The 15911-nt window shown below is 42.1% G+C and overlaps 1 protein-coding gene across 5 annotated transcripts; it reads right to left on the reverse strand.

Annotated features, from left to right (window-relative positions):
• Nucleotides 1–897: 897 nt before the first annotated feature.
• inpp5l (inositol polyphosphate-5-phosphatase L) lies at nt 898–15782 on the reverse strand. Of its 5 annotated transcripts, XM_061768526.1 has the most exons (16): nt 14739–15782; nt 12120–12161; nt 11517–11617; nt 11116–11203; nt 7791–7854; nt 7251–7354; nt 6999–7051; nt 6291–6410; nt 5921–6005; nt 5754–5846; nt 5598–5672; nt 5401–5474; nt 5191–5302; nt 4571–4639; nt 4423–4490; nt 898–2557 (listed from the first exon to the last, which is right to left on the reverse strand). In XM_061768526.1, the coding sequence occupies exons 1-15, from the start codon at nt 14796–14798 to the stop codon at nt 4449–4451; spliced, it is 1182 nt and encodes a 393-aa protein (XP_061624510.1). In that variant the 5' UTR covers nt 14799–15782; the 3' UTR covers nt 898–2557; nt 4423–4448. The 5 variants fall into 5 exon arrangements, with proteins under 5 accessions (XP_061624510.1, XP_061624512.1, XP_061624511.1 ...); XM_061768528.1 differs by lacking the exon at nt 4571–4639; XM_061768527.1 differs by lacking the exons at nt 4423–4490; nt 4571–4639.
• Nucleotides 15783–15911: the final 129 nt, after the last annotated feature.

The following is a 15911-nucleotide window of genomic DNA, read 5'->3' on the forward strand; positions in this document are numbered from 1 at the left end:
TTGTAAATAAAAACTACATAATGGAAACAACCTCATGTTATCACTGACTTCAGCAAAACATAACCGGGCAGCTCGGTGCTGTAATGTTAACAATTCTGCCTCACAGTCGAGAGGTTGTCGGTTCAAATCTCGGCTCAGGCATGCATGTGTTTTTTGTTTTTTTTTCCCCCTCCGGGGACTCTGGCTTCCCACAACGTTCCCAAAACATGCACCGAAGACTCGACAGGTAAATTGTTGATAATGTGAGCGGTTGTAATTCCACACAACCCCTGTGATTGACTGCCTCAAAGTCAGCTGGGGAAAGGCTAAAGGAAATGGAGGGATGAATGGATGGATGGATAAAAGTGAATTGCGTCGGTGAAAGATTTTGCCATACTTACAAATTATTATTTGTATTTTGGGAAAATAAGTGTCATTTCTCACATATTTCATAAGTGAACACAAATCATGTGGTGGTGTCTGCCAGGTGACAGTTAACATAAAGGGAAGTTTTAATTCCCATGTGGCCCAATGTACAGAAATCAATAAAAGCTGACCAGCTCATTGATCAAATAACCTCTGTGATGCCACGTAGCTCACAATTCTGTACGGAGCAAAATATGCTGGACATAACATACATTTGAAATCCCACAAACACAATCGTGCAGTAAATTCATGTAAATATCAGATTGTCTTTTGAATTATTGACTGCCGAAGATTTGTAGTGTGTTTGTGCTTTTGGATGCAGCATTTTCAGATACTGTACAATCGGGCTTCCGACTTGTGAGCTGTTCATTCTTGTGAGAATGCGTGAGGCCTCTCGTGGGCGCACTTGTCAAGGTGTTAAATTAAAAAAAAAAATTAAATAAATGAAAAAAATTTAATAAAAAAAAAAAAAAAAAAAAAAAAAATCAGCTCTACACTCTTGTGCCAACCAGAAATATCACATTTCTTTCCAGCTGCCTTTTTATTTGTATCCATCATGGCAAGTCTTCAGTCACATGCGCATACTGTTATTCAATACATCAGAATGTGACAATGTACACACACACAAAGATTCTTGGCTGAACATATATTGATTGCAGCAGTGGGATTGTCACCAAAAAAAAAAAAAAAAAACTTTAATCTGTATTAGTAGTCACAGAAAAAAAAACTAAATGAAATTAAAAATATATATTACAGTATATCACATTTACTCGAGTCCAACAATGAAGAAAACCACCAGTGCGCAATATATTGTACGACATGTGAGTGAAGTTTTAGTGAAGCCATGTAGAACATCAAAGTGAGATACAGGACAGGATGTTTTTGGCAACAAAATAAGGAAGGTGCACCATAGCAAACAAAAACAAAAAAACTGACTGGAGTTGCGCCCCTTTTGAGGGGCTGCAGCAGACTACTCGCGGCCACCCGTCTTGCAAAACTCTTTGTACGCCCCTGCTCAGCCCTGAAAACTGTTTCAATATTGGAGTCACGGGCCACATTTCACTTTTTAACGTTATTACAATGGAAGTCCCAAATTTACAGTGGTAAATTTATTTGTAAAAAGCTTCGGGGGGGGGGGGGGGGGGGGGGGGGGTTGCGTCTGAAGGCGTCAGGCCCACAAACGCTGTGGGTTGGGTCTTTGCAAGGTGCAGCCCCTGAATTTGGATACAGCTATATAGACTTTGTGCCCAGCGACAACATGAAACCAAACAAGTTTAAAAGGATACATTAAAAACAGCGAGATGCTGAGTGTTAAAGGGAATAAAGCACTTTGTATACAGGGTTCATTGTATTAGTTTTTTAAACTCCATTATTTTAAGTACTTTCAGGACCCATTTTCAGCAGAGATAAAAGACAAACTCATACATATATTCATGTGTAGTTACCATGACTGGTATTCTTGATCGTTTTAAAAGAAATGATGTTGTTATTAGAAATGCAATAGTTTTCTAACAGCAGTTTCATGTTTCAACATTTGTCAGCTGTCTGACAATTTCGAGCACTTGAAACGGGCAAAACTGCAAATATTTGAAAATAATACTTGTTACATGCCTTTTAGTGAATCGTACAGTGTCGCCCCCACACTCCGCCGCTCAAACATACAGTACATGTAACAGCTGTATACAATTATTTGTGGCAGCCACAACTAAGAGAATTTAAAAAAAAAACAATGTAACAGTAAATACCTACAAATAGAAAAATACAAAAGAAAAGCACACGTTACAGTTGAAAGAAAAGAACATGTACAGTTAAACATTCTATGGCTCATTAAATAAGTTCTGAACACACGGTAACAAAGTTGCCCGACTATAATAATAATAAAAACAATATGTTTAGAGATTCATTGGTGAAGTTCAACTGGAGAGAGTCTGTAGATAATCGCTTATGCTAAAAAAAAAAAAAAAATATATATATATATATATATATATATATATATATATATATATATATGTAAAAAGGTCACATGAAGGTGTTGAACTTGAAAGAACTTCTGTCAGGATCGACCGTCTGTCATTTGACCTGCAATCGACTCCTACTTGTTTTTTTATCCCACAGGTGCTGTGCCAGTTTTCTGAGGAGCATGTTGCTGCACCTTGAGAGAGACAAACCCACGCAACAACAACAAAAAACATTCAATCAAAGTTACTTACGTTACACCAGTGTACACGCACACACAAACACCTAAGATCTGAATTGACTTATAAAACAGGGGACCCCGTACATGATGTTAGCGCGTTCTTATTTTTCGATGGTGACCGAGACGGCAAAGCACAGACTCAACGATCTGCCCACCGCCGATCAAAGCCCAAGTCTTGCACAATTAAAATCGACCTGATTGCCGGGAGGTGCAATGCAGCAATGTGCTGCAGACGAGTGCGAGAGAGAGAAAAAAAAAAAAAAAAGAGCTAGTCGAGCCATTAGCTCAATGCATTATATTTTTCCAGGTAAGGCGGCATTTGAGAACAGATTCTCATTTGCAATGCCGGCGTGGCAGCACAGAGTAATCTTAATTCATGTAATGGGAGGGGGAGGGGGTGTTGCTTATCCAACTTCACTTCAATAACACATTTCAGACCAAATATTGTAACGTATTTGTTCATCTATCTATGCCAGTGACGTATAGTGACAAGGAGAGCAATGAAATGCTCTTCCGCTCGATAGCCGAATGTACACTTGAAATGTATATCCACCTGTGGCCATTCATACAACAGAATCATAGATTTGTGTTCAACCGAAGGCACAGATTTCACACGAAATACATTAGTGTGTTGATTGCACAGTATGTTTCAGCGTACTGTATATGGTTTTTGTGACAATTTTGTTTGCCGGAGTATTGGGAGACTATTCTAATATAAAATGTGTCTTGACTCAATAAAGGTTGGCAAATACTGATGTAAAGTACGCCATTAGCAAAGTCCAGTCTGACTTCGAGCTGTTGACTGTCACCATTATTTGTTGCGCTTCCGTCGCCTTCACTCAGGTCGCTTCCTGATTGAATATTTTGTTTTCAGGGGGCCCGGATGTCCACAGTGCCAACTACGCCCAACAGAATTTGTAATAATTGTAAATGATAAATAGGTTGAACGTTTTATTTATCTTCAGATGATCAGGGCTTGGAAAATGCTTTTAATTTTTAACACTCTTGAGATTCAATGATTAAGGTGCATCTCACAAAAAAAGATAGATTATTATTACAAGCGGAGAATCAGGCTCAAAATTGTTAAGATTATCTTGTTGTCATGATTTATTTTTGCCTTATTGACCGTAAAGTTCGGACTTGAAGCCGCATATTTTTTCCTCCAGCTTTAACCATATGCATATTTATCTAGGATGCGGCATATTTGGAGATTTTCATTGTGTAATTGATCATTCTTAGACTCAGACGTTTACTCTTCATACATTTTTTTGATAAACCCCAAGTTAAAATGTTAGCTGTTCATTTTGTTTTCTTTTTTTAATTCTAAAAAGTCTGAAAATGTTTATTTTATGAAGTCACACATTCATGAACTTGTCCTGGCTTATCCGTTCCAGGCAAACATAAATTGTCTCTAATGTTAAATGCCTCATTAAAAAGTAAGTCATCCTCAATAAGGTTAATTTAACCCCCCCCCCCCCCCATAAAAATGCCAATGTCCTGTCGGGTGCAATGTATTTCTCCCCAGGCGGCCGTCCAGATGGAAATGCGGGCCGAGCAAGCGGTGCGCTGTGTTGTGGATCCAGATTGACAGCGGAGAGGACGTAAAAGACAACAGCGAAAGGTGCTGATGGCACATGCACACAAAGGAGAGCTGCTGTCCCGCTGCTACTTCATCTTAGTTCATACGACGACGCCGCGGGGCCCGTCTAGCTAACGCCTCTCGGGGGGGATCTCAACGAGATTGCTGCTCTCCCCTCCCCCGTCCCCGACACATGCCACGAACGGTAACAGTGTAATATGGACACGCACACAACACTCACTGGTTTGCCACTGAGAAGATCCCGAGTCAATGTACATTTGTCTTCAGTGGGAAGAATAAGAAAACAGGCTGTTGAGGAGACAAAATGACACGTTAATGCCAACTCGGTGGGCCACTGCAGCATCCATGTTTCTACTAAATGTTTCTACCTTGTGATCTCCCATACAAACATTCGGGCCCACCGTGTCGTAAATAACGCTCTTCTCACCATCGGCGCCCTGCGAATGATCATGACAATTTTTCTATTGCTCAAGTAACTGTTAAAAGGGATTTGGTAACAAAAGAAATGCTTGCAATATATCTCAACATTGTTATTTATTACATATGACAATTTGAAATTCTGGTACAGATTTGAGCGTGAAACAAAGCTGACACGTGACTTGCTTTCGCGGGCCATATAAAATGATGTGGCAGCCCGGATCTAGCCCCCGGGCCCTGAGTTTGACACCTGTAATTTAGGTTATCATTTGTTCAAGTTGAGTTTTGTTAATTGCTGGTTATGACAAGTTTCTATTTTTGTTCAAACTTGGTATTTGTATGATGTTTGAACTGAGTCTCATTCATTCATTCAGTAGTTTATTTGTTTGGTTTGTTAGCTTAGTTTATCACTTCGATAAGTCAGTCTTGTAGGTTGGTTAGGTGCATATCAACGCCACACTTGCTGGTAGCTGCTAGCTGTTGTCACACCATCGCGCTCACCAAACTTGACCCGAGTAGACACAATCACATTCCGCGGATATTGACGGAAGGCCGGCAGGTGCCGACTTACGCTGTGGATGAATTGTTGTGCGGCGTGCGACATCAGAATGCGATCGCACCATGCGGGACAGCGCGTGTTCATGTACTGGGTGGGTTTAGTGTACTCTTCACTGTAAGGGTAGCTGCGAGAGTGAGACACAGACAGCAGCATCAAGCACTAAGGTCCGTACGTACAGACGACGAGAGAAGTCGTACGTTCGCGGTGAAATACAAATCTCACCTGGGCGGAAACGTGATTTCCTCTTCTCTAACAACATCGTGAAAGGCTGTGACTTCTTTGTCATATTTTAGCAGCTGGAATGGAGAGGGGGACATTATGAATTAGTCTGCAAACTTTTTCTCATCAAAATATGCTGGTGTATGCTGGCATATTTTCTGATCAAAATATGATGATGATGATGATGATGATGACCTCACCGCTTTGCCGTTGTCGTCTCTGAACACGGCCTGATGCAGGTAGGCGAAGAGCTTGTCCTCAATCAGCAGAATCACCTGCCAATGAGAAAACAACACCAGCTACATCGTAAAAAAAGGAATTGTCAGTGAAGGCTGCAGCTTCAAGGTTTTTACTACCTGGCGGTCAGCTTTCTCCTCGCAGATGATTTTCTGCACTTCGTTACTGCTGTCCTTCTTCACGGTCTGAACTTCAGCTGAGGTAGACAGATGCTGTTCCCACGCACGCACGAGTGTCGGTCAAACGGCAAGGGCCGTACAAAGACAGCAGCATCGTTTCAACATACCTGGACCAGACTCAGCGTGTCCAAACGGAAGTTAAAGTCTCCAAACAGGAAGAAAGGCGTCGTATTGTGGCAGTTGTCTGATATCCTGGAAGGAACAAATTCAACACAGGTTTGTAAATGCAAATCTTTGAGCTTGTTCCTACACCTCAAAAGTCACACAAGACCTGTTGTCAAAGTTTAGCTGAAAGATTGTGTTATGTTTTACCATTAAAAGTGATTAACTGCTTGCATGTTTGGAACAATCGAGAACGTAAATTTCACAAAAACAAAACGTGATCATCCTCCTCCTAAAACTGCGACCTGTGAGCATGCAGTGTTGTTGTTTCTTTGAGTTGTCAGGAATGCGTTTGGACGCAGATGCAGCGCAAACCTGTTGATGACGTGCCGCAGTGCATTTTTGCGGTTGGCAGAGTAAACAGAAGGACTGGTCTTGCAGGCAATGAGGTTGGAGGCATCGTGGAACAGGTGGACGTTGACCAGGTCCAGTCCTCTGGGAAGACGTCGCACGCACACACACACACACACACACACACGCTTAATAAACTGGCATGCGGAAGGAAAACAGTAAATAGTGTCTGGAAAAGAGGTCACTTAAATGTTAGGTCTGTGGATAGCATGTCTGCCTCTCAGTCAAAGGTTCTGGGTTTGAATCTCGGCTCGGAACTTTGTGGTGTTCATATGTGTGTGTGTATGTGTGTATTTGCTTGGCTTTTTCCTGGCGTCCTCCCGACATTCCAAAAACACGCACGACGGATTAATTCTATGAAGACACTTAATTGCGCACAGGCGTGAACGTAAGCGCAAAAGGTCGTTTGTTGTCAGCTTGGAAAGGATCTAGCTCACCTTTAACCCTCAACAGGATAAGTGGTAGAAATGGCAATTTTCCAGTGATGTAATATTAGAAACACCATTCAGTATGGTGCGGTGCTACATGACTGAACATATTTTCAAATGCATACGTCTCTGACATTGTCAATCAAAACTGAGCATGACGATCTCTTATTGGGTTGACGCTGTACCTAATATTATGGCTGGCAAGTGTATGTGCGTATAAATCGGATTAGTTTGATGTGCGTACCGGTCGTGGATGATCCAGCGGGTCCTCATGAAGCCCTTCCTGGACCACTTGAACTACAACACAGACAAATTGGAGAGAGTCACTAAACAGCGGCCAAACAGATCATTATTGATCCTTTCACATAATTTATCTCATCTCCCTGTCAGAGCAGGCGGTCAGCCCCTCCATCCTCAGTGGACTCATTTGTCCAAACATCTCCCTTTGGTCCAAAAATAAATCCCTCCAATAACAAATACACACACAAACACTCACGTCAGGCCAGAAATTCTTTGGGAATTTTTCTTTTTCCATGGTGGTGACGCCATCCAGAGAGCCCACAAACTTGTCCAGTCCCGGCACTGCTTTAAAATCCTTAACTGCCAGGGACACAGGCGAAGAGGGAGGGACAAGCGGGTGTCATATAAAAGAGCGAGGAAACATGCAAACAGCAATCGATAAACTGGTGTTAACCTCATCAGTGCGGCATGCAGGACGTGATGAGGGCCACGTATGAAGCGGCCATTAGACTGCGTTTACTGAACCACTATCAGTTTCCAGCAAACAGCAAGTGGCAGCTCCGTGATGTTTATGGTTGTTCTATAAGCTTTTTTCAGGAGCTTTTTCATGCCTAACGTGACTGGACTACGCAGGTGGAAAATGACACCTTTAAAAATTCCGGCACTCTGCAAATGTGCAAAAGGGGCGGAAGCCGGAGGAGGAGGATTCGGCCTGTAAGCTATTAAAGCCTCATCACAAGCTGCACTTTCTCCTGCTAAAGATTTTTGCTTAAATCACAAGCAAGGTTGTTTTTACCACTGAAGTCATACTGGCGGATGTTCTTCAACGACTTGTGGATGAAGTACATGCTGCCCAATGCCTGCATGCAAAAATAACAAGACAAGAAAGAATGAAGTAATGCCTGAAAATAAATATAAGCAAAAATAATAATTATATAAAAAATAAATAAAAAAATCAACCCTGTAGATATACTGCAAAATAAACACTTTTAAAAGAAATGCAATGCAATTAAATGAGAACAAAAAGTGAAAACATTTAATTCCTCTCATATTGTAATTCACCAATCGTCCTCATCATAGCATAGCATAGCATAGCTTAGGCATGGCTTTTCATGGAAATGATTTCAAAAGAGCAAGCGCTGGGATGTAGCTGGAGTGTCAGCACCTCACCTTTCTCTCTGCATTTATAATAGCTACTTCATTCATGGAACCTAATAAAAGGAAAATGGAACAAATACACAAATTGGCTTTGAGTGTAGAATTCAACACGGGTCCCAATGTACCATTCGAACACACCCTCACCTTTATGTACAATATTCATATTTTTCATATCATGCATTAGTGGATGTGCTACTTTAATTTGCAATGTGTGATACCAATGCAATAGAATAACAACATCACAAGGAGTCATATTCGTATAGTGCTTTGTTTACAGTTACTAGGACTCGATGACTAAATATTTTATTATCGCAGTTGTCTTGGCTTAATAATTGAATTTCTTCTTTACTGCTGTGGCACGTGAACTTCACTATCACAGGCCTAATTATTGCTTATCTCATTGTATGTTATCCAGGCATACACTCAATGATGAAAACAAATTCGCCACACCTTCACAATGAAATCGCATAAAAGTTCCTGAATCAAAGATTGCGCCTTCATAAAGTTCAAATTAAATGTCAGCGAGGCATTCATTCCAGAACGGAAGATGCATCTCCAATTTTGCTTCTGGTGTTAGTTCGCACATTTGCACCTCATGACGTTTCTTGTGAGTGAGGTGATCAGTGGCAAAGGAGTGAAAGAGGACGCGTCATTTGCAAATAATAAACTTGAGAACTGCTTTAATTCAGAAATGCACGGTCCTTAGTGTGCGTTTTTTTTGTGTTTTTTTTTAATAAACTCCAAAAGCATTGACCCACAAGCAAAAGGCAAAAAGTCACCAGAATGTGGTGACAAAAACAGCAGAAATCATCCCGACCTGACAGCTGAGCAGATGGACTGAGATGTTTGTTTCGCCATTGTGTGAGGCTCGCACGATGACTGATACTATAAGATTGTTTGCTACTCTGCCAAAGACACCTACAACTTAATACAAGAGACCACAACAAGCCCCCCAGCCCCAAACACAGCCCCCCCCCCTCCCTGTAAACACACTTCAGCACGCACTCATCCCTGACATGGTCTGACAATTTTTAATGTACTAACTGCCTGCTCCACTGATCTGATTAATCATGTCCCGCGAGATCAATAAAAACAGAAGATTAAAACAATTGAAAAGGTATTAAGCAGCGAGCCCGCTGCTGTCTGCCGACACGTGTTGGAAAGCCTGGCGGCAATAGAAAATTCAGCCATTGCTCAGGGGGCTCAGGGTGTGACGGACCACTGTGCGAGACCCCCCCCCCCCCCCCCCAACAACTCCACACCCCTGCCTCAAATAACTGGCCTCAGCATGAGAGATCTCTCCCAGAAGACATCATTACTCTTCGGTGCCAACGTCGTCCCCATTTAACAAATTATAGACGTGTCTCCAGTCTGTGCTTTGTGTCAGTGAGCAGCAATTAGGGAACAACTTGTCTAAACTGCGTGGACGGAAAGAATAAAAGCTATTTAACGTTTGCAACATGAATTTCCTTCATGTTTTAGAGCAGAGAGGTATCATCACGTTAATCATATTGTGCAAGCTGGCACAATCAGGTCTACATTTGGCCAATAGTTGAGTTTTAATAGTGCAAGAAAAGTGCAGACACTTTGCTCCACATACTCTGGCCAACACCTATCTTCATCAATCAGGTGTGTGCACAGTTTAATAAAAAAATATTGACTCACAAGTGATTTTTTATCAAAACGCCATTTGTACTGAAAATGCATGCAAGTCTGCCCCATTTACTTTTGCACCCCGCCCCACACCCTACACCCCAAACTCTCTCTCTTTTTCTCTCAGCGATGTAACTGATGATCTGCAGCCAAGAGCAAACAAATTGAAAATCAATACAGGTGGCACCGACCAAATGAGAATGAGGCGACACAGCGTGGACGGGCTGGGGGTGCGTGATCCCTCTCAGGGTAAAAAGTGGACGCTGCGAACACTGGCGTGCACGGCCAAACTTAGTCCCGGCTGCCGCCCCCCGGCCCCGCACACTTTATTTATTGTGCACAAAATGGGCTGGGATCAATAGTTTTAATCTCGACTTAAATGTATTGACTTTCTCCTTTTGACTTCTGGTGCCTGAGCCGACAAGCGCGCCGGCCACTGACCGCTGCTGTCACATGACGGGGCAAAGGGATCACCTGGGAGGAGGATGGGTTCACACTTTAAGAAAGACACTTTCCAGTGAAGTCAGGGGACAGGGGGTAAGACTTGCAGTCGATCGTATTTACAAAGTCAATATTCTCTTCAAAAAGCGATGACAATAAACTGTGGCGCAAATAATTGCTTTCATGATAATTTGGCTTGTTTGTGGACCATACTGGGGATCCTAAAGAATCAAATACAGTAAAACCTGAAGAGCACAATTTCACTCCTCACTAACTTAGACAAACTTTAGGTTGAACGACAAATGGTCTGGAAAGCTAAAGGTCATCGGGTTTTATGATTCCAGTATTCCCTCTGCCTGTGCAAACAGTAACTGCACTGTTCCACAATTTCTGCTCAAACAATGTAGACGGACTTGACAGATTTTTGAGTTTGAGTTTTATCCCCCCTCCTCCCACATCATTCATACTTTAAGTCAATTTTCTTTGCATTTTAAGTATATTCCATCATGTGCATTTAACACTTACATCTCAAAATCTTTAATTATTTTAGAGTCACATGACCCTGAACAGGATCTGCAATATAGAAGCTGGATGTTGACGATACGTTTGTCTGTTCGGGTTGTTTGTTCTTTGGACATATTTTCATCGCGGACAGCACAGTGTCATCTACACACTTGGTAATAAACTGTTAAGGAGTCAGTGTGCACTGCCTGTCACGAACAGATTCCTTATTTATGGTCAGCAGCCAAATGGAACGACTTGATGTTTGTAACCCGGATGAGGGCTCCATCTAGAGGAATATTCTGCAAACTGCTGCAATGTTACAGTTAACAGCACTCACTATCTATTCAAACGAATTTCTTTCTCACCGTGAAACGCTCCTCTGCTTGAAACTGGTTGTCCACATAGATGCAGCGCCTGTCGAAATCTTTTAGTTCATCACTGGACTCAATGTTCCTGAAAATAACAGAGCAATTAATAGCAAACGTGTGGCGGACTGCAGCCCGTTTGTCAAAAGATCCTGTTGACTAGTTTTTTTGTTTCGTTTTTTTTCTTTTCTTTTTACATTCATTTGGTACAAACCTTCATTAACATGTTTTGCATTGTGATTTGGCAAAAATTATTCAATTAGTTATGAGTTATTTTACACTTTTGTGCAAACAAGAATGAAAAACATCTGAAGTTGCTTCCCGCCCATTTGGGTGCAACACATTGACCCTTTCTCCTGTGATCGAAAGAAACACAAACAGACGGATGATTGATAGCTCACCAAAAGAATTCTTCTGCTTGCCCCATGTTGACCATGTACTCTTTCCCTCCCACCTCCTGAAAGTGCAGAGCGATGAACTGAGGCTGGCAAGTGCGGATGGTCTGTTACACAGAAAGCAAAAAGTTGCCGTATAACATGACACAGAAATGAGGGAAGAAGACGGCCACATTTGTTTGTCGTAGGCTCATTTTCCACTTTGGGTTAGTCAGGTGGAAATGTTTGCTCACTTAGTTGACGGGAAAATCATCAAGTTCACGTCATTTGTCACAAACATTTTTACCAACCACAACTATAGCTATCTTTGCCAGCGACGTATAACGACAGGCGCAACAATCCAATGCGCTTCCATTAGACGGTAGAAAGTACACAGAAAAAAAACCTGTGCATCCATCTGTTGCCATTCATACAGCAGAATAAGTCACGGCTTCCTGCGAGTATATCAGCTTTGTGTTCAGTTAAACGAGCCCAGATTTTACACTAAGAACATTATTTCAGGAGTCATACGTTTTGTGAGATCTTTGTTTGGTGGCCTTGGCGCAATAAAGTTTGGGAGACACCGTCATATGGAATGAGTCTCCAAGCAGCAGGGTGATGCAAACTTACCTTGTATAACTCCTGTAGCCATTCATTTTGAATTTCACCCACCTAGAGAATGACACGCAAAACAATCATCACTTACAAACAGCTCATTTGCATGCAAACTTGGGAGCAGCGGTTACATCTTCAATGCGATACAATACGAGAGCCGTGTCAACAACAACGTTCAGTTTTCATTGATGGCGTCCGAGAGATATTAAAAATGTATTATTGTTGCATCATTCTGAGCGCTATTACCAAAATATTTGACACATCTCTCAGTATGAAACACCGCACCACTGAAGACTACAACCCCCCCAAAAAATAACATACGTACAGTAGTTAGATTGATAGAAAAGTGTCCAAAATTGAACATTTTGACCATTAGAGGCAGAATGTTTGATAGCATATGATGTCGTTATCTCGTGCAAGTGCTGTTAACAGAGTTTGCAGTGGTGTCGAGCTGCATTGCATCACACTGTCAGCTGTTTCCCATTATATTTGTAATTATAAATTGAATTACATTTTAATGTAATCAATAAATCTGCAATTGTACAGTACTGTATGTGACGCAAGTTGGCCAATCAAACGCTTTGCAAGTGGAGCGAGTGGGTGCGTGCAAGGCAAGTTAGTGGTGACGAGTAAACTATAACACATTCTCTAGATTACGAGTTTCCTGAAGTGGACCATTTCTACTTTCATTTGAGGAAGTTACCGGGGTACTTTGAATTAGTGCAAAAAAAGTGCATTCTCAAAATCCCTCAAAATTGTAGCCACTTAATAATGACTGAATGGATTTTATCATCACTTCAGACTATTCTTGATTGAACTTGGGGCTTTCGTGACTAACAGATCGGGTTCAAATGTATCCAAAGACCATAAATCACTGAGAAAAGACTTCCAAATCTGAATTCCTTGAAGTTTTCTCACGATGACTAACCTATTATCATGATAATTATCAATCATGATGATGATGATGAGCTATCAGATTTAACAAGAAAGCCATCAAACAGTGGCGATATTGTGAGTGTTTGTTTATGTGAATGGAAGCGGGCGGTATGCGACTAGAAAAGCTCCAATCCCACAGTCAAGATTATCATCTGTTTACATATCTGCCATAAATGGGATCTAACATGTTTCCACTGGAGCTCAATCTGGCACCCGGAAACATGGCCCCGAGCCAAATTTCCATGGAGAGACTCGCTTGACCTCACCGACAACTTTGTCCGTTCAACCGGAACAAAAACCGACTGAAAATACAGGTGGAAATCTTTAAACCCAATTTAAAAAGGTGCTAAAATTCAAATATACGACAAATCCTACAGTTTATTGAATTTACAATAAAATGCAAGTAACCATTACAGTTATATAAAAATGTATTTAAAAGTATTGGGACACCTACCGTGAAAACAGAAGATCATAAGGCTCAATTCCGATTGACACGGTCTGAGAGCTATTCATTTAACAATATATTTATTACTGTTGCATTACACTCAGACCGGAGCCACCCGTAATAGTTTTGACTCGCTTAACTAATTCCGGTAATTGCTGTAACCAAGATACGAGACGCAGTACAGTTCTACACCATTGCAAATTACAACCAAAACCATAAACATAGTGTAGTGCAGTTAGATGAATACATCAAAACTGAATATTGTTGTATTTGGTACAGAGGGCGGAGTGGCGGCCAAGTGGTTAGCACATCGGCCTGACAATTTTGAGTTTGGGGGCTTTGAATCCAGGCTGCGGTCTTCTGGCGTGGAGTTTGCATGTCCTTCCAAATGCTTGTGTGGTTTGTCTTCAAGTACTGCGCCCATCCCCCACATTCCAAACGTATTAAACACTCTCAATCGTCCAGTCCAGAATGGAAGCCGCGGCTCAGCAAAGGTCAGCTGGGAACAAGGGTCCAGCTCACCCGTGACCCTCACGACCACAAGCGCTGCAGAAAACGGATGGAGCCATGGAGCGTTTCGCCGTGCCGCTCTTGCATAAGCTATTCATCCATCCACAAAAAAAGTTGGTCAACTTCTTCCACACCAACCTCATCCTGATGGGTAGGCCTTAATGCTTTTTGCTCTGAGGCGGTCATGTTGGAACAGAAAAGGATCTTCCAAGAAGTAGTCACAAAAAAAAAAGTTGGAAGCATACAATTGTGCAAAATCTCTTGATAAGATGAAGTTTATAACTGATTTGGGGGTCTCTACTCTTAGCCATGTAGTTATATACATATTGTAATCCATTGATAACATTTCCTTTCAACACGTATCTGCAGCACAATTTATAATCATTGTAATAGCAAAATAAAAAGGTGTGGGTTTTTTCATTTCCCGTTCCTGGATATATCGGGAGCTTGTGACGTCAACAAGTACAGGTCGTCACGTGTCAAACTTGCTCGTGCCAACCGGGTCATCGGACCACGAAACACTGAATTAACATCGCCCTGCTACAAAACATGGGGAACCTCCTGGAAGAAACGTCCTGTGAGTGTAAACATAGCTTCGCTGCAGGGGCGCCATAGGTTAAAATGATGACGTATGGACGAAACGGCGCCATTTCGAAGTACAGTAGGGAATACACACCTTTGGAGTTCTGTGTAACATTGCCCAAATCAACATGCGCCGCCCTGTTTGCTGCGGTTGTACTTACATTGTCGAAGAGCGAGCCGACGTTTGCGGTGACAAGAAGCACGTCGGTGCGCGTCGCCATAGTTCGAACTGAAAACACAAAACTCGACAAACGTCCTTGCAGCTTACAAAGGCTTAGTGTGACAACCGGAGTAGTTAGCAGCGCTTAAAATAAACTAGCATGGCAGTATAAAGGTGGTCCGACTTGTTTGCCGACAGCGGGCTGTGCTCTCCGGTTGCCATCGTCGAGCGCACGAGCGGCTCAAATTGTCCCGTTTTCAAAAGCCGCCACGAGTAAGCTGACTAATAAGCCAAAGCTGTTAAGAGTGAGCGCAGTCACCAGCTTGTTGGGACCAACTAACTACTACTGACAGTAAGACACAAGTCGTGGTGCGTAAAGGAACATGGGTGGCTCCGCCCATTTCCGCGCTGGGAATCTTGACGTCGTCTTAAGCGTCGACTGACGCAAACGTCAGCGAACTACGTTAAATTGTTGACGCTCCGTGGCATGCGTAGCTCCCGGTGTCACGTTCCCGTGTCTTATTACAACGGAACAACGTCAGGAATCGAATACCAAGGTTTACAGAGTGACTTGGAAAATAACGGGAGCAATTGAACACACCGCTCATCTGGGGGGAAAAAAAATAAACAAAAAACAGGAAGTAGTAATTTTCTCGTCCGAAATAGATTTTAATGGAGCCTTCTGCCCTACTTATTTCCCTGTTTGACTTAAACTAATGCCAATTAAGTGTTTATAAGTAGCGTATGTGCCCAAGTTCCTACTTTGAAGCTCAGTGAAGCCACATACCAGCATTATGAGAACCCCAACTACAGCATATTAGCGACTGTTTTCATGAATTGCCAAAAGGTGTGAAGAACTTGTGGTGACGCGTGCAAATGAGTAAACCAAGGCCTGAGTATCCAGACCGAAGGGTGGCAGTTTCAGCTTCAACAAGCATATGGTGGTTTCCATAGTGCTGTTGGAGAGCTGTTCAAGCACGACCATTCTCTACCAGTGGGAACAAGTCAATTCGGTTATGTTAATCACCAGTCTGAAAACTGCGTTGACAAATGTGTCGGGAAGAGTGCCAGTTGTTTTTTTTTTGCAAGGGAATCTGAAATACAGCACAAGCACTTAAAAGTCATATTTGAACAATTAACCCATTACGAGTTATGCATTCCGGATAAACCCACC

This window comes from Phyllopteryx taeniolatus, chromosome 3 (assembly GCF_024500385.1).
Source record: "Phyllopteryx taeniolatus isolate TA_2022b chromosome 3, UOR_Ptae_1.2, whole genome shotgun sequence".
NCBI lineage: Eukaryota > Metazoa > Chordata > Actinopteri > Syngnathiformes > Syngnathidae > Phyllopteryx > Phyllopteryx taeniolatus.